The sequence below is a fragment of the Lycorma delicatula genome, chromosome 8 (assembly GCF_047948215.1).
Source record: "Lycorma delicatula isolate Av1 chromosome 8, ASM4794821v1, whole genome shotgun sequence".
NCBI lineage: Eukaryota > Metazoa > Arthropoda > Insecta > Hemiptera > Fulgoridae > Lycorma > Lycorma delicatula.
In genome coordinates, this window is record NC_134462.1 from 119299627 (window position 1) to 119320383 (window position 20757).

General features: G+C 28.2%; 1 protein-coding gene across 1 annotated transcript in view; it reads left to right on the forward strand.

Annotated features, from left to right (window-relative positions):
• Positions 1–20757, forward strand: part of Hn (phenylalanine hydroxylase) — a 58997-nt gene that overhangs the window by 17658 nt on the left and 20582 nt on the right. Inside the window, exons 2-4 of the mRNA XM_075372716.1 lie at positions 13401–13529; positions 14554–14728; positions 17415–17577. Of these exons, the coding sequence (XP_075228831.1) occupies positions 13401–13529; positions 14554–14728; positions 17415–17577 (467 nt within the window). The remainder of the gene's footprint in view (positions 1–13400; positions 13530–14553; positions 14729–17414; positions 17578–20757) is intronic.

Genomic DNA, 20757 nt, shown 5'->3' on the forward strand with positions numbered 1-20757 from the left:
ATCATGACAATGCCCCGTGTCACACGGCCATTTCCATCAGGGAATTTTTGACCACAAAACGCATTCCTACGGTTCCTCAATCCTCTTATTCACCTAATTTGAGTCCTTGTGACTTTTTCCTTTGCTCGAAATTGAAACATGCCTTAAAAGGACGCCATTTTGGAACTCTGGAGAACATTCAAAAGACTGTGATCGACCAGTTAAAAGTTCTACCAGTTGAATCCTTCCGGCGCTGCTACCGGAGTGGGAACAACGACTCCGCCGGTGTATAACCGCCCAAGGGAACTACTTTGAAGGGTATAATAATGTTTATAATGTTTGAAAAAAATATAAACTTTGGTAAGTAAAAAGTCAGTCTCATTACTTTTCTCACACATCTCGTATATATGTTACATATATAGATGTTACAATCTATATCTATATTTGTAACATCTATATATAGATGTTACAAATATATATATATATATATATTTGTGTGTGTGTGTGTGTCTGTGTGTGTCTGTCTGTCTGTGTGTGTGTGTATATATATATATATATATATATATATATGTGTGTGTGTGTGTGTGTGTGTGTGTGTGTGTGTGAATTGACATTTTTTAGTGGTTTCTAAGAATGGTAAAAACTATTCTTAAGAATAATGTAACAAGCAACAATCTATTAATAGATTGTGACACTTAACAAATTAGACGTAGTAACATCTAAATGAATCTAATCAAGTGCCAAATATTATTTCTGTTTTAAATAAAAATGATTTAGCATTTTTCAGTCAGTCATTTTAATTTCTATTTTATGATGTTTGGAAGATAAATGTTTGAAAAGGATATCTTTGGGATCCTATCAGAAAACTAAGGACTAAACTGAGTTCCTGCTGCCTTCTTCAGTAAGCCGGCTGATAACGGTATGCATCAACATCCAAACTCGCCAAAACAGAAATTATATTCAAATTCTCTATTAAACACCTTCAATCTGTTAACTACAACATCGGCTAATTAAAGAAACATCGAAAAATATTACTGTCAGAGAAAGAAACTCTGATCAATGCCTCAGATGCGTGTAAGGCAGCCTTACTGCTTTACATTCATTACAGCCCAAAAAAATTGGCAAGGTTTGCATAACACTTCCGGCTTCAACCTCGATAGATCTTTAATTCAAATACATCATTGGGTTTATAAATATTAATGATTCCACCATTTTCACTAAAAATCGAACTAATAAATTACGAGTATGTAACACAAATAGAAAACGATTTTGGAAATCGATTTTACGTGATAAATTTGTAAAAGATTTTAGAAATCAATTTCTACTGTGCTCCTAGTGGTTCTGATGATATTTCACTAGATGGTACACAATTTAGAAATATTACTTTATGTAAAAATTAACTACTCGTAGAAATTAATTCCCCTTATAAGGAAACATTTTAATTAAATTTTTTTAAAGATATAAGAAGAAAACTAATAAATGTGAACGTGGATACCATCTTACCCCGCTATTATGTAGAATTTCAGACTGGAAATATTGCAGTTTGAAAGTGTTATACTTGTTTTCACGCCTAATTTTTGGGTTCTACTTAACAATTTCAGTCATATCTCAGCTGTTTATCAATCGATTTGAATAAAACAGGTATCATAATGTTTAAAATAAAAGGCTTAACAATTTATCTAATAATATAATTCTACAGAACAAATATTTACGAATCTACTAACGATTTAATAATTTAAGTGACTGTCGTTTTAGAATTTTCAAAAAAAAACATTTCAAACTTATTTCTTTTATAGAAGATTTTGTCGGGTACATGTAAACCAAATTTTATTTAAATATATCAATCCGTTCTTAAGATATAATTTTTTATTGAAAAAACACAAAATTGCGAATAGAAAGTAAGTAAAGCGATTATCTTTAAGTTTTTTGTTAACTTTAATACCTTGAATCAGGCTCTTATGGTTTGTCCTACTCCTCCCAGGATACCCCGTATAGCTATTGCCGGGGAAAAAAAGATTTTTTATAGGCGAAGAGAGGGATTTGAGGCGAGGAAGGGATTTGTTCGTATGAACTCTTGTTTACACTGATTTCCTGAATCGGTTCCTTAATTTTAGTCCAAAACCTCTTGGAGTATCCTGTTGAAAAAATTTACAAAAAACTTAAAAAGATATGGGTACATAACACCCCCTTGTCCGACGGGATAAAAAGTCAGGCTAAAATTAGGATACAGTCAAACATTTTTGCAATTTCAACTTTTTTTAGTCAATAGTTTTCTATATACGAGCTGAAACTGTATAAAAATAACTTTGACAATTTTCTTTCTCTCCTTATTCTGACCGACTTAAAATTTTGAAATTTTAAATAATTTATTAAGAACTTTCATCATTCTAAAGCTCAATGTTTTACAACCGCTATAAAAAAGTAAAAAATTCAAAATTTCGAAAACTACCCGTCCCCTTTTTTTAATTTTGTCCAAATTTAATGCCTTCAATGCACCGTAGAACGTTTTTTGAGCCATTTTCAAAGAATCTTTGTTGAGCGGTCCGGAAGTATTAATCAAAATACCCCAAGCACATACGTACAAACATCTTCCGGAAATTTCTAAAAATTTTTTTTGGATTAAGGGGGCCGTGAAACATCGACATTTGAAAAAACCCGACGTTGAAGTTTTAGACCGATCTCAATTTTACACTTCCCTTTATACCTGCTACATGAGGGAAATTAAAATAATGTAAATATATCAGAGCTCTTTTTTTATCACTTTACATTCCTTTTTATAGAGAATCGACGCATAAAAAACACTGCCTTTGATCATTTGAGAAAATTATCCTCTAATCTTGTGTACTTTATTAAAGATGTTACACTCAATATTATTTTTTTTTTGTTTAAAATTTAAGCACTCCTTTTTTAAGAAAATGTATTCGATATATTCAGTCATTATATGTTTCAAACCGAAATTGTATATAATTTATAAAGTCTTAAAACAAAAGCTTTTTGTTTTATTAATTTTATATTTTCTGTGAAAGGTACAATTATTATTACTTTAAACCCATGTCAGAGCACGGATAAAATCCTATTATTCAAATAAAGATTATCTTTGTTTTGTTAACGAATAAAATAAATACTCGTATAACGAATACGATTGGTTGAAAAATTAATAAATTTATTTTTTAATCTTTACAATAAATTAAATACTAATTTAAATAAAAATATCTTATTTTATTTATGTACATAGATTGTTCATGAATGTTCTACTCGTTGTAGTGTTAAATTTTTATTCGTCTCTGCAAAATGATTCAAAATTCAGATTACGGTAAAGTAAGTTTATTATTATTATTTTTTCAATTCTTCTAATTTCTTAAAATTTTTTTACTAATACAAAAATCCATGATCATATTCTGTAGTATATTTTCTAAGAATTATTGCGAGTTGAAACAAAATGCATTATATAGCAACAAAATGGGGTCCATTATTTTTTATAATTTTACACTATTTGGCTCAGTCTTTATTAAGTTACACTAATATGCAAGATAGGGTGTATAAGAGGAACCAGTCAAAGTTCCTTTTCGTTAGATTATTCAGGCTTGGTACTCTGATACACAATATATTTGGGTTTGTGAAGAAAGTAAGAGGAAACCGCTTCATTCCCCCACTCTTCTTAGTAAGTTTGGTGTGAAATATCATTATTCTTTATTGAAAATGGCTGTGTCATTTCTTGGAGTAATTTTGTCTTACGTTAAATTGCTGCAGCCTTTATGATTGTGACATTTAACATAGATAGAACATTTTTAAATAATTATTCTTTTTAATTGAAAGTTCCAGGAAAATGAAAGAGGTAGTTGAGGTTGTGACATTGAGAAAAAAATTAAACTGACATAGCTTAGATTCATATAACTATCATGATGTAATTTTTTTTTATCTCCTGTTTTTTAATCTAATGTTATTTATATCATCCGTACATCATTATATCTGAATTATAACTAATAATACAGATATAATTTCCTGTTGGATTGATCGAGTAACTGCAACGTGTGCAGCTCACCAAAACCTCAATGCCTTTTCAAAAACAAGTACATATTTAATTGACAAAAGCTTATGTCCAAATGAATGTTTTAATTCTAAAAACCGCTTTTAGCCAGCATTTACCTTCTGAACCAGAAAAAGTTACTTTTCTGCTCCTTCATCGATGTAAGCTCTAAAAAGATCTGTAAATGTTGTTTCATATATTTCAAAAATGAGTCCGCTTAATTTTTTTTTAAATTTAATTAACAATCCACATTTAAAAAAATTCACCAATTTATAGGAAATATTTTTTGTAATTCTTAACCGGGCTCTGACTGAATTAACTATGTATGATTTTAACACTCAAGTTGCATTTTAAATTAAAAAGATTAGAGTAAAAGTTTAGATAATAAATTACTGATTTAGGATTCATTTTTTAGTATTTCAACCGGAAGCTCCTGTCTGGATGATAAAAAAATAACTAATTCCCAGAAGTAAATAGTTTTTATCGTCTTAAAATATCAGGATATTATTAAATTATTTTATTTCTTTTCCTTCCAATGTGTATGTTGCAATCAATTTAAACAGTGAACAATAAGCAATCCTCTCTCATGGTCCAATTAGATCAGGATGATATGTATGACACGTAAGTGAGGTGAAGTCTTATACAGACTCAGGTTGACCATTCCTGAGGTGTGTGGTTAATTGAACTCCAACCACCAAAAGACACCAACATCCACTGTTAGTATTCAAATCCATATAAAGCAACTAATGTTTATTAAAATTTAAATCTCAGAACCTCTGACTTCAAAAATCAGCTGTTAAACAACTGATTTGTGATTACAAGTTAACCACTAGTACAGTCCGGTTGGCTAAACCCCCCCCCCCCCATAAATTGCTTTTGTTTCTTTTATTTACTTACTCATATGTATGAATATTAAACAAATTATTTTAAAGAAAAAACTTAACGAATTAGTCTAGTGTTTCAAATATTAACATTTAGATTAATAGGTTCGAAGTTCATATATTAATGTAATATTATCATAAAATTTCATCCTTATTTCATTACTTACACAAGGCCCATGCCTCATGTGAACATCATATTAAACAGCCGTACTCATAAATATTTTTTTGAATACTGACCAGGATTTCTTTTATAATTCCTGTGGTCAATCATTAGGCAATAACCGCAAAAATTAAATTGACTAAGACAAATGTTTTATGAATACAGCACATCATATCTTAAATGTGAGTGTATAACAAAGAGAATAGAGAAAAATTTTAAAAAATAGAATCAAATAATATAGGTAGACTCTATTGATAGTATTATTGTGAAAGAACTTCTAAATTAAATAAATTATAGTATTGATAATAAAATAAAATCAATAATAGTAAAAAAAAGATTTTAAGTGATTGAATATACTAATTGATATACTGATATTGGCAGAAATTTTATATAAAGATCGGCTGATAATGCAAGGTATACCATCAATCTGTCACAGCTTATAAAAATAAAATGTAAAAGTAAAATTGATTTCAAAACAATTGATTTTCTTCTTTAGAACAAAGTACAGTATTTTTATCTTGAACATTCTCTGGATTGACTTAGAGTGATTTATGAGTTTTAGTGACCCTGAATCAGTTAAAAACAGTTGCACTTAAAACTGTTAACATATGATGGTGTATACACACACACACACACACACACACACACACACACACATAACTCTGTATGTCAATATAACACTATAATAGAGTGCATTGATCTACTGTGAACCATCTAATCTAGTTCACCAAAGTATGGAACCTGTCTTCTTTCATTAAAGTCAAAATGAATCAAGTTCAAGTTCAATACACCAAATAATATAAGTAGGATCAGAAAAGAAAATATCAATATTTAATCACAAAATAATGTTTTGTTAAAATAACTTTTACCTTCAATTTACCATTTCAGCAAAATAAATTTTAAAAATCAATTAAATGTGCTGCTCCACAGTATCAGAAAATAAATTAACTTAAGTTATAATAGATAATTTACTTACAGTCAGATAGTTCTTAATACAGTCTTCCTTGTTATTGATAATTTAATTTAATGTTCCCTCAATTTTTTTAGGGATTGAGTGATCAAAGTGTGTGGGCTTATTTGACAGGGCTTGAGGTGATGAGTGTTTTAAGACGCAAACAAATTCTATAACAAATTAGTTGCTGAGGTACAACGCTTTTAGTGTGTTTTTAATAGTGCGGAAATGTGTATGTTTCCTCAAAACGGTTTTAGAAATTGAGTGATTGAAGTCAGTGTGGTTCATTTGATGGCGCTTGGCATGGTGAGTGTTTTAAGACCCATACAAATTCTGTGGCCTGATGTAATGACTGTTTTAAGGCTACAATGAAGTCTGTAACTAGATTAGTTACTGATTAATTGCAGAAAAACTAAGTTTTTTTTAATTTGTTTATCAATTTTTTTTTAATATATAGATTTCCAAGTAAAACAAGGAGGAAGTCATGTCTGGCTGTTTTAATAATTTTTTTTTTTCTATTGAGCAAGATATTATTAATCTACTAATTCATTTATTTAATCAATGAAGGCTGGTCTTTTTTGATGATATGATCAAATGAATAATAATAAAAGACAATTTAAAAACTGAACCCAAGAAACAGCATGCTAAGTCCTATACTATCTTCTGAGCTTACTAAACAGAAAATGATGTCATGCCAACCACAAAGGTTTTTTAATTACTTCCTAAGGGTGTAATGACAGGGATGAATTTACATCCCTCATAAAATAACCAAATCTGAAGAAGAAATTTCAATGAATTTTGTCCAGTAAATACGTTTTAAATAAAAATTTCCTATATTAAGAATCATTAGAGTTCTTTTGCAGATTCTCATTAATCTTGGCTAAAAAATATTATGGTCACCTTTGAGCAAATACTTAAATGATGTTTTATGTTGTAATTCTTTAACGATCAAAGTTCTTTAGGTAACATTGCTAATTGACTGATAATAGCTATTTTTTATGAGGTAGAGTATTATTAATTTTATTTGGGTAACAATTGATGGTCATTTAGTTGATTATACTTCTAAGAGAATAAAAAACAAGTTATTGTCTTATAATCCTAGGCTTAGGACCAGTGAGTGCTTCTTACCAAGTTTTGAATAACTGTTAATTGGAGAAATGACCAAGACTAATAACATACATGCATGACAGAAGTAGGAATATTCTAGAAAATTTATAAATATAAATTTATAATATAATAAATATTATAAAAATAAATATATAAAAATAAAAAATAAATATTTATAATATTTATAAATATTTTTTTTTAGAATGCAACTACCAGAAAATAAGAACACTAATATACAAATATTAGTGTTACAGTTCACCAATTAGAAATTAAACAATAAAACTGCAAAAATTAAACAGTAAACTGTAAAAAAACCATAAGATTTACTATACATCAAAGGCATTGTCCCCATTTATTATGGTTATTCATTTACAATAAACAACAAAGACTCTCACTCTCCATAAACTTCTTTTTTCTTCTTCCTTTTTTTTAACAACCCCAAGGCAATCAGTCCTCACCATTAAGCAAAACACAGTCACCTTGGAGTGTCCTGGCAGCAGCTCTGTCCACCTAGCTAGCCCCCCTTCTGGGGCTTTCAGCTCTCCATAAACCTGCAACCTACAGTCATTTTAGGGAAAGAATGGAATTTTTCAATGAACCAAAAATATTCTTCACCAAAAACTGTTTTAGGCATTTTATATAAATTGTTTTATCATCACAAATATCAAAGTTATATCGTAATTCTTTCCTGAAAATAAGATGGCTTACTAATAATGTTCTTTTATGGACTTCCACAAACTACTTGTTCCATTTTTTGTGTTATAATTATGAATGTCTTAACTTTCTTTAAAATTAGTCTCCTCACTATTAATATTACTACTTTATAAACAAATAACGAAGAATTAACTACAGATTTTTAAAAAACTATTTTCATAATTCCTTAATTCTAAGCCACCTACTGGATTTCTTCTATAACCTAAAAACGTCTAAATTTTGTTTAAATAATTCCTAAACCAAAATTGAATGTCAACCAGATGAAGAAATATGGTACATTTGTTTGTTTGGTGTAGGTGCTCACATTTTTATTGCCGATTGAAGCACAAATTTAATGAATTGAATTAATGAACTGTGAGCTTCTATCACTGTGTTAGCTGGGTTTGAACTGAATGATTCGAAAGAATCGAATGTATAATATTATAAAAATAAAAAATAACTTTTTTAGTTAAAAAATAACATTTTGTTGTAAAATTTTTTGTTGTTATTAGTACACTAAATTCATGAACGTTATTTATTTACAATGGGCAAAATCATTTAACAAAATCATGTGTAATTAATAAAACATAAACCATGTAAGATTTTCGTGTCTTTTTTCTATTTGCATATGAACGATTGTCACTTTGTAAACTCTGCTCTCATCAATTTATCATCATCAAGCCTGCTATATATTAGTAGATATTAAACCTAGAAAAAAAAACATTTGAGCTTATTTTTTTCAAATGTGTCCCATGTGATCATACTAACAGAGGTTATTACCAATCATTCATTATTCCTAAGAATTCCATTATTGTTGACAGCTACTTATCTATCTTGATATTAACATTATTTTCTTGTTGGCTTCACTTACTATTAAAATTTATAAAGTCACATTTATTTTAACACAACTATTAAAATAGCATGGTAATGTTATGACGAAATCTATAGCTTTAATTATGCAAATTTGGTATGTCATTTTAACAATTTTTTAGAAATATATTAAGATAAGAATGGGATAATTTTGATAATAAATCTATTTTATAACTTTATTAATAAATTAGCATATAATAATCATTATGAACATAATTAACGTATGATTATTCAATCAAATTTTTAATGTTTTATTACATAAGTAATAATGTATTATTATATATTTCCATCTTATCACTGCCAAATTAATCACGCACAATCAGTTCATGCATAATACAACCTAATAAATAATCTTAATTAATTACTAACCACAAATATTGAATATAATGAATTAAAAATGTAATTGTGTAAGTTAGATGTTATTATGTAATATTTATCACAGAAGTTTATTAATATCTTACATAAAATGATACTGCATCAGTTTGGTTCAATTTATGTTTTTTTTTTTTTTTTTACAAAAAACATTCTTTAATTCAAAGAACACAATAATAGGAGCAGCATTTAGAAAGTTATACCCATTCTACTACTGAAAATGATGGAAAACATTCATATATACATTTGTTCTAAGTGCTTCGTTTGTGAGTTAGGGCTAGTAAAACATTTCACTAGGATTTTAGCTACCTCAGTGAAATGAGGTCATACTGATTGTTAGGATGTTAATTAACATGTGAATTAGTGATTTCTTATGATTTTTTACCTAAAAATTGAATAAAGTAGGTTCCAGAGCCCTATTTGTAGTAGCTTTTGAGAAATCTGAGGTGAAAACTAATAAATTGGGGTAAAAGACCCTGTTTAATGTACAATAAATTTGTTAAATGGGTAATAAACAAACACATAAACCTTTTAAATAAAAATTGTAGAGAATTTAATTTTGAACAAAATGGTGGAAGTTGAATAAAACTAAGAAATGTTTGAAAAATTATAATTTTATTTAGAAACTACACTAGACCACAGTGCATTCATTATACATACAAGTTTATAATAAATGTTCAAAAATTAGTCCGCCATTTTCAACACATTTCTTGGCACGCTTCTGTATGCCTTTGTTGCTCTTTTTAGTTTTTCAGCCCTGTCCTTAAGTTGTTCAGTTACATCCATAATGCGGACAATTAATTCCTCACAAAAATGTATTTTGTTTTGTAATGTAATATTTTTCATCCATCCCCAGACGCGAAAATTTAAAGGAGTTATTTCAGGTGATCTTGGTGGCCAGGAATGTAGACCTCATTTTTCAGGGAACTGATGATCTAAGTGAGTGTAAACGGCACGAAATAAGCGTGGAGGGCGCCATCGTGCTGGAAGTATACTTTGCGTCTCAGCAAAGTATATATTATGAACGGTCTAAACAGCTGATTGTCAAGGTTGTCCCATACATTGACCCTAAATCGGTGTTAAAAATTGCCTTCCACCGTTTCATTCCACCGTTCTCATTTAATAATGAGATTTTACAGACGCCTGGACGGTACTGAACTGCATCAATAATAATTTCATCAATTAAGCATCGTGTTGGACAGATCGTTGTTTTAGCTAGTAAGAATACTAAGTAGTGAACGTCTTCCCGAAGATTGCGAGGAGTCGTGCTAATTGCTTTGGGATCTGGAATCCTGCGATTCGAAAAACGAATTTCATATTCTACTGCAACATTACCATTACACACACTAAATGAATACCATATCAGTGTATTACTATGTTGTAAATAAGTATGGCATACTTCAGTGGCAAACCGATCACATACAAACTAAAATTCACAAAACACTTGCTAACGACAGCACAGTTCACAATACTCCATATCCTTAATGTACTTTACAGAATGATTTGAACACTAATACAGTATTGTGGTGCATTGTTGATCAGCTGTTATTATTTTATTGTCAACTTTGGAATAATAATATTTCAAATAATTTATTGTATTTCAGTCATTTATAAAAAAAAATATCTAAGTAATTTTTATTTATGTATTTTTATTTTCCACTTGCGTAACTTCTAGTTTTTTACAATTTTTTAATATCAGTTTTTAACAGCAAATTTGGTTTTTACAATTTTTTCACATCACCAAAAAGTAATTTGGCTTTTGTTTGCAGTCCATAAGTACTTTTCTGACAAATTTTGTAATGATAAAATTCGAATTTTTCTAACTTATCTTTGTTTTATTCAATTTATCTTACACGATTTTGTTTAGAATTAAATTCTCTACAAGTTTTGTTTAAAAGTTGTACGAGTATATCATCCATTTAATTAAGGTATTTTACATCAGACATAAACTAGATGTTACAACAGTCCTAAATCCAAAATTTCAAAATTCTACGGCTAATCGTTTTTGAGATATGAGAGATAAATAGGTACGTACGTACAGACGTCAAGCCGAAACTAGTCAAAATGGATATTTCCGTTGAAATCTGAAACCCGAAAATTTCGCGATTACAATATTTTCTTTAATTCCTACAAGGAAATAAAAAAACAAGGTTTTTTACCCCAATTTATTGGTTTTCACCCCAGATTTCTAAAACCTACCGCAGATATGGTTTTGGGGCCTATTTTATTCGATTTCCAGGTAAAAAACCATAAGAAATCACTAATTCTGTTCGTTCTAAAAATTTCAGTACGACCTCAATTTACCGGGTTAGCTGAAATCCGAGCGAAATCATTTGTTAGCCGTAACTCGCAAACGAATAATTTTAAGACATACGTTTATATGAACATTTTCCATTATTTTCAGGAGCAGAATAGATTACAAAAGTTGCAAAAGAACTTCATGATACACTGTAGATTTTAATATTTATTCATAAAATGGTGCTTGGATTGATAGATGAATATTTTACAAAACTGTTCATGAGAAATCAGTACCATCATTCTTATATGATTTTTATAAAGAAATGGCTTTAATATAATAATTGTAAATAAAAAACATTCTTTTTAAGTGGTACGTCATAAATAAAATTCGTAATAAACTAAAACGTATTACAACTAGAGAAAAATTAAAAAATTAAAAAATATTATCTTATTCAGAGAATTTAAATTTAAGGTTTATAAATTTATAATTTTTTTAAAAATATTAATGTAATACTCTAAAAATTTAGGTAATTTTATATGTAAATGATTTTTGTACAAATAGTAGTCTTCAAGGCCAAACAAATTCTGATAAATGATAATATATTAATGTTGTACCAGATTATTGTGTATATTTTTTTAACAAATATTTAAAATTAATAAATATATCCTTTTTATATGTAATCCTTGATCTACTTTTTAATTTTAATTTTACTGCTTACATATTTAGAACAGCATTTTTTTTATACATAAGTTTTGGTGTTTTTAAAAAATATTATAGTTTAAAGGGGATCAAGAACAATTTGTTTAAAAAAAATGTTAAATGTAACTGTATTATTAATTGTCATTAGCATAAAATTTTGATTAATATTTTATATATATTAGTCTATTTTTACTCATTTAAAGTATTTTTTAGGTTGCAACCTCTTGAAGAATAATAATTGTTATCAAAATTAACCTTCAATTATATAGACAAATATTAATATGTATTATTAAACCTTATCGATTAAGATTAATTATGATTTTACGTTAACATTGGTTTATTAAAAAATTTTTATCAAATAAATATTTATAAATTTAAACTTGTCATTTATGCTTTATTAAAACAGACAAATTTTATATTAGTTAAGAAGAGATTCTGAAATTTCTAAAAATCTCAAACAGGAATCCTTACTAATTTAATGAAATAATGCAAAGCATATTTTGGGAATCAATGAAGAATTTATTCTGTTATTTATTAGTTACTGTATCTGTGAAATTTATTTCACAAGGTGTCAGTGATATTTCTTTTTTAGTTTTAAAACAAGTTAAAGAGAAACATTAAAGTACCAGTAACATTTAAAAATGTTAACAACTCATTTAAAAATAAAATAAAATTGTTCTTCCAGAGGATATTTTATAGCTAATTATTCAGCTCCAATCAAAAATTATTCAACATTACAATCAAAAATTTCTCCAATGAGGTTCAGTTATCACTATAATGTTAAATATGGTTAACTCTTTGTTTAATTTTATATATTCTCACAGTTCTAAAGGTAATCCATGCATGGTTTTTGTCCTAAAACTTATTGTAACGCTTAGCAATTAACTTTTCCTTTTACATGTCTCTTGTATCATCATTATTCTGATTTAATTTCATCTACACTCTGCCAGTCTTTGATTATTTCTATTACTAAATATTAACCTTTAAGATTACACAATAGTTAAACAAAATATACAACAATAAAAACAGTAGTATAGTTTTTTTGCAAGTACTGTAGTAACAGTACTATAGCATTTTTAATTAAAATTTGAATGTCTACGTTATCAGATATCAACAAAATTTGCCCACTAAATTTAATTAACATTATGTAAAACATGGTTAAAATTTTGTTTAATTTTATCCATCTTTTGCAACTTTACTCCCTGAATAGCAAAATCTTTTTACTTGTGGTATATTATATTCTCCTGTCTTAATATTTAATGTTATCCTCCTTTCCATCACATTTCAATACCTTATTTTTATATTATTTATTTTTCAAAAGAACTTCTCTCCTAGAATTCGACTGATGTATATGGAGGAGTAAATTGTTTGGTTTACAAGTTTTACAAACAATCATTAATTTTTCTTTTTTATGTTTACAGCCTACATTGGTATCCGGAGGAAATTATATAAAAGAAGGAGAAGATTTTTCTGAATCTGTTTGTTTAATATTTTCCCCAAGCGAAAAAGATGGTGTCGGTAACCTAGCTCGTTGTCTTGAATTATTCAAGGTAAGTCTGTTATATTATTTCAGAGATTCATAAAAATATTTTCTTTTTTTTGTTAAAGAGTAAGTCGTTTTCTTAAATTTTATTCCTACTTGTACTTTAATTCTCTTTTTTTGACCTACCTTTTCCTTTAAAATAGGCTATGCAGCATCTTTATTAACATGTTAAATATCCATATTCTTGTATTCTCCTTTTATATCATTTAAAACTTGATTCTTCTTTATTATCTCATAGTTTTCTGCACTGTTTCTTCTAATATATTATTTATAAAGCCAGTCTTCCATTGTTTCTAATCCGAAATATTTATTCATACTTTCAAAATCAATGAAAAACTAACATAACACACATTCTTAAACATAACAACCCAGGAGTATAAAAATTAAACTACAATGACTTCATAAAATGAAGACATTGAGCAAATTAGTCACACATTCACAAGCAAATACAAATAAATTATAAGTAACAAAAATAATCTTTGAAAATCACTTCATAGAGTTAGGACATATACACAAAACTAAGTACATGAAAATTTTTCACCCGGTACAGAAAACAAAGATTCCAGCAGACTTAAACATTATGACAAAAACACTTAATGTGACAATATAAACGTAGTAAATAAGCAAACACACTTCAGATCGAGTATTGTTTGCCCTTAATCTGAGGGATTTCCTAACCACTTTAAGGTAGCTGTTGTTAATAACACTTTTACTGTTAATTCCAGTGGCAAAATAATCAAGCAATTATATCTAAAAACTCTTTTGAAAGCATAATTTTAACACATTTTGAAATAAGTTGTTAAAAAATTACACCTTTTATTTTGTAAGTATTTAAACTGAAACCTGTTAAATTAAGTTTTCAGTTTCTTAAATTTTGATCAATCTTATTCCATATACTTTGAACTAAAAATGGAATGAGAATATCCACATTCTCTTCTATTAAGTTCCAGTTATAGATGATCCATTTCAAGTCAATAAAATCACACCATCTGCAAAACCTATACTTATTACTTCTACTTATGTTTTGTTAGGAGAATGGAGTAAATTTAATGCACATAGAATCACGATCTTCAGCACGTTTAGAAAACAAATATGAATTTATGGTAGAATGTGAACCTGGTGGCAACTTAGGTGAGGCCGTAGAAAAATTAAAACAGACTGCTTCTTATTTCACAGTTATATCAAGAAACCACATAAATAACAGAGGTAACTATTTTTTTAACGACTTCTCACAGTAGAACTTACTCTAGAATGTAGACGGCTGTTTATGCTATTTCTTTTTTTGTTTTTGTATCATCAAAATAATTACCATGTTTTATTAATTTACTGTGTTAAGTTTTTGTCCTAATAAAAACATGTTATAATTATAAAAACACTACGACATATTATTCAATTCAAATTGAATTAAATTACAATTTAATTTGTTAAAAAAAAGACTGGCAGGATGTTGCTCAACTTTATAGGAATATGAATAGAGCTTAAAATTAATTTATCTATCAGTAAATAAAACTGGAAATTATTTTTATCCTTATGACGTTTTATTTATGTATTTTCCATATTCAAAGAAAAATATTTAAAACATTTTCAAAACTATTTGTTAAATTAGCAAAAACTCATTCAATCAATCCTGAACTAAGTTATGTAAATGATCATTAAGTTTTATATTAACTGGTCAAATTATTATTATTACAACAATATTTTTCTACCATTACACATTATAATATGGAATAAAACATTATAGATTTCCAATTATAATTACATGTTACATAATATATGTGTACAGTAGAAAAGATTTTATGTTATTTATGACCTAAGTTAATTGATTATGAGTAGATCATTATTTTAATGAATAGGTTAATAAACTTTGTGTATAATTACGATGAGCTCCCAGTTATTTTGTGAGTATAAATACACATACATTACACATTTATACTTTTATCAAATTGACTTATTTTTAATAATTGTTATAATAATGACAACTATATTTGATCTTTAAAAGACTAATAATACTGAATTAATGACAATTTTAATGATATGACTAATAAAAAATACAAGAAGCCATGCACTAATAATCATCTTTTACACATTGCATTCAAAAAGTTTATCTTTGTTTGATGTTCAGTTATTATTTTGTTTTCAGTATTACTTTATTGTTAGCAATGTAAATAAATCTTTTATTCAAATAGAATAATGATACATTTTATATATATATATATATATATATATATATATATATATATATATATATACAGTCCATATCAGGGGTGAGAGTAGCAATGCTACTCCACAGATAAAGAAAGGAACTGCTCCAGCATGTGCCTGTATGAATGAAACCAAACTGTGCCAGAATCTTTATCAGGTCAATATCACTAAATACACAATTAATTATAAAATAAGAACTAAATGTAGTTAGAGTCCCCATATTAATTATTTAAAATACAAAAATATGAAATAATATTGAAATTTGTGAAGAAACTAAATTCAGAATACATTAATGAATATCAATTGAGAACATATTTATGTTCCCATTGAATGGAGCTGCAGAAAATTCATATTTCTTATATATATACATAAAAATCTATAATTCATTAACAGAATAGTATTAGTTCTATAAAAAAAAAAATTGTTTAATTCTATTTTAACTAAAGATTAAGATCAAAAGATCTTAAGGTCCTTTGGTTCAGTAATTTGCTAAGGAGATATAATAATGCACTTTTTGTAAGCTGAAGTGTTGCATTGAGTTATGTGAAAACAGTTCTGTCTGATCTGATAGAGGTGGATGTTGGTTTTTAAAAAAATAAGTGAAAAATAAGTAAATTATTCTTTTTAGCAAAGGTTGGAGATTCATATATTACAAGCATAAATTATATTCTTAACTTTCTAAATATTGATCTATATGATTCATACATATGGGTGCTTTACAATGATCTCACAGTCCATCTCTGTATTTTTTAAACTTGTTTTGAATTTTTGAGGGATCCTCAAAAGATGATATGATACCTTAGATGGGAATATACATAAGCATAACTATTCCACGTGATGACAAGTTTAAGTATTTTATTAAGATACTCCAAATCAAAACAGTATATGATTTTCTTTGTACAGTGAATAAACAGTCTGACTTTGTTGCAAATCAAAAACATTCATTGTTATCAGATAATTTAATCCATTTGTCATTAATCTTAAAAGGAAGTGGATATCTTATGATTCACATTTACTGTTATTTTTACAACCAATAATTTTTTTTTTAATGGTTTTTTCCAATGATCCACCATTAGGTATTGCTTCTGAGGATGAGATGAATGATTTGTAGCATGTGTGAAAATACCATATCTGACCAGGATTCGAACCCAGGACCACCGGATGAAAGGCCGAGGTGCTATCATACTTGCAACCTGGCAAAAATAAATGTAACATTGACAGAAAAACTTAAGCACCACAGACACACACACACACACAGCATGAGCATGATTGATTCATAGAATATCCTGAATTCTCTAGATCTAGTGCAGCTTTCTTGATTTGGGGGCTGAGAACAATTGCATCTCTTGTTCATGTAATGAGTACATCTGTATTTTGTTACATCAATGGTTCACCAAGGTAGGATGTGTGTTGTTAACTAAAACCCAATCCCCAATTCAACAGAATTGTGACTGGGACCTGTATCAAAGAACTATTTGTGTTAAAATTTAACTGTTCAACAGGTCATGAACTAACCACAAATTAAGGCTAATACTAACCACTTTACTACTCTGGCATACTGGCTATACTGGCACAGTTTAAAACAAAGAAGTACATGAGTTACTGACATGATTATTATATCATGAATACTTTTTTTTAAAAACAGAATTATTCTATAATGTAAAATTAATTAAATTATCATTTCTTTTAGGTACAGTACCATGGTTTCCAAGGAGGATTCGTGAACTTGATAGGTTTGCTGATCATATTTTATCTTATGGATCTGAATTAGATGCTGATCATCCTGGTTTCACTGATCCTGTTTATAGGGCACGCAGAAAACAGTTAGCTGATTTAGCTTATAATTATAAGCAGTAAGTTTATTTTATACATTTTTTTGCTTCGTCACGTGTTTATATTATTACAATGTATTTTTATTACTCCACACTGACAATAATCCAAGCTTCTCAGTAAACTGATTATAGCCAGAAACTTTACAAGTTATAAAAATTATAACTAAGTCACTTTATAATACAGTTAGTGATCCAGTGTTCTATGATAATAAAAAATATGTATCAAATCATAATTTGGATGATCAAATTAATAATAATTATTTTTATTTTTTGTTAAACCAAAGAAATAAGAATTTGCATTTAGCAATAAACATTACATAAATTAAACTAAAGAAATAATACATAAAAATGTAAATTACTTAAAGACATACCATCTGTAATGTAATGTTAGCAAATAAATTATGGTAATTATGCCATCAAATTTGATCACAAATTATTGCAGTCTCCATGGCAAAGTGATAGCATCTAGTCCTTTCATCCAGAGATCCTGGATTTCAATTGTGGTTAGGCGTTTCACTTTTTCATACATTACAAAATCTCATTTCCATATCCCACACACAAGCTTCAAGCTTATGTAGCAAAATCATCAAGCAAAAAAGAAAAGAAAAAATGAATTAATTGTATATGGAAAAAGTGATGTTTTATTTTGGAAAGCTGAGATTCAATTAAAGCTAAATTTACTGATACAATAGTAAATTAATTGCCTTGATAAATGCTTAAGTTCATTAAAAAGAAGAATTTAATCCAGTTGTGAGAGTATGATTAGTTAAAAAAGAAAATAGTTAAAAATTATCAACTTCACACATTGAAGAAATCATTAGCACCACATTTTATTATCAAAATAAAATTAATTAACACAAGTGTAAACATAATTGAATCTGTTTAATAGTGTTTCATGTTTTACTTTCCACAAATGTATAATATAGTTCTAAAATATTTCCTTCTGAGGTTTGAGTCAATGTGCTGGTATATAACAAATTTATACACAAAAGAAACAGGTAGATTAATTTTTTTACTTTTCTCTATCATAGTTTTCCTTCAAGATTTGATGCTTTTAAAGCACCTGAGAAATAAAAAGCACCAGTTAGAATTGCTTTCTCTGAAAATAATATTGTTCGGTACATCGCCAGATCCTATGGTAATCAGAATGAAGATATTACTTATACGATTGAATATTACATGAATTTCAGTTGACTTGATATCTGAATAAGCATATTTGTCTCAATCAAGAAGACAACAGAAAATTATTTCCTTTAATTTCAACATATTCCATAACTCATCATTCATAATGAATGAATGAATGAAAATCATTCCATGCCCAACTAGTCATGGAGATAAGATAACCATTAGTGACTCGTTATTCATGTTAAGACTCCAGCAACTATTAGGTTATGAGACCTAATCAGTTGTTGGCGATTAGGTCCAACGTATTAGGTAACGTAACCCAACCACCAAAGAACACTGGTATCTACGATCTAGTATTCACATCCGTATAAAAGTAACTGCCTTTACTAGGACTTGAACGCTGGAACTCTCAACTTCTAAATCAGCTGATTTGGGAAGATGGCTTCACCACTAGACCAACCTGGTGGGTATTAAGATGAATCTAAGATGAAAGAAGCTTGCATGGCAAATTCATACAAAAAGTAGATACAAATAGTACATGTACTTTAACCATATTAGTTGAATAACTAACTTAATTCTGGGTTAGTTAATTTAGAAACAGAAGACTGTTTATAAGATAAAAGCACAAGACAAAACAAAGATTTGAAAAATGTACCCAAGTAAATAATAGACATGAAGCATATAGTAAATGCATTTTCATTAGATTATTATCAAGAACAGAAAGAAAATGAAAATTTCACCAAACTATTCAAGTGTCTAATAAAAAAAAAATGTAAATATTAACTTGCAGTATTTGCAGCTTCCAAATATGAAATTATTTCCAACTAATAACAAATTAGTAATATTTGCATCTTTATATAAGTGTGTGTGTGTGTTTTTCATCCAGCAGTAGTCACTCATCAGAGATTCATCCCACCTGCCTAGACAACATTGTTTCATCTACAATATATCTTGGTGGATCCTTTCTCTTTGTTTGTCGCTGATGTCACCCAAATTTAAAGGGAAAAAGTCCTAATGAGAATATAAAAAGTGAATTTTCAATGACATTTTGCAGCCTAAATTTTTGTAGTTCACTGAGTTCATTTGTAAGCCGATCATGGTTTTCAGCTTTTTTGTTTAAAAGAAAACCAGTAACGACATCTTTGAATGATTTCTATTCTGTTAGTTCTTTAGAATTCAGTATGCTGTCAAATATATTTTCACAAATTAATTTTCTTATTTGTGGCCCGATGAATATTCCCTGTTTTAATTTGGCTGCACTTAACCTGTGAAAAAACCTTGGCTAAATATTTAAAGCCATCTCCAACTTTATCCATTGCTTTTACAGAATTTTTCATCAGGCCTAGTTTTATGTGAAGATGTGATAAAATAATATAATCTGCTTCGACAAGGGGAATATTGACAACATTTTCCTTCCCTGGGGTAAACTGATTTCTTTTTGGCCAGTCTTTAACTGTATAGTGTTTATCTGTAGCCCAACTATCCCACAAATGCAATTAACACATATATTTTGTAAAGCCACTCTGGAGGTCAAGAAGAACCCCTATTGCTTTCAGGTCAGCAACAATTCGCTATAAATTTTCATCGGATTACTCAATATCTTTAAAAATTTTTGACTTTCTTTCATGTTTTATTCATTCCTATAGCATGTGCTACCAGTATAGAAGAAAACTTATTCAAGTTATGCAATAACACTGCCTTTAAACTTCTTTTTGATGAGTCTATAAATAAACGCCAATCAAGAAAAACATATTCGATGTCCAGTTCAGATATTAGCCCCCAAACATCATGGCAGGAACAAATTAAACAATTTCTTCTAAAGTATTTCAGTAAATTTTTGTTTCGTTTCTATATACTGAAATCCTATATACTAGTATCCTTATTTAATAAATTCCATAAGATGTGATCCTAGAAGTTCTGCATGTTTTTCGACAAATACAAGTCACGAATTAGGTCGTCGCTCAGTTCTTCTTGTGTGATGAGGTGAAGTTCAGTTATTTGATTTTTCTGGAATGTAATTAATATCTATTGAAGTTGAGAATTCATTGGTTGACATGTTTATAAATGGCTTGAAAT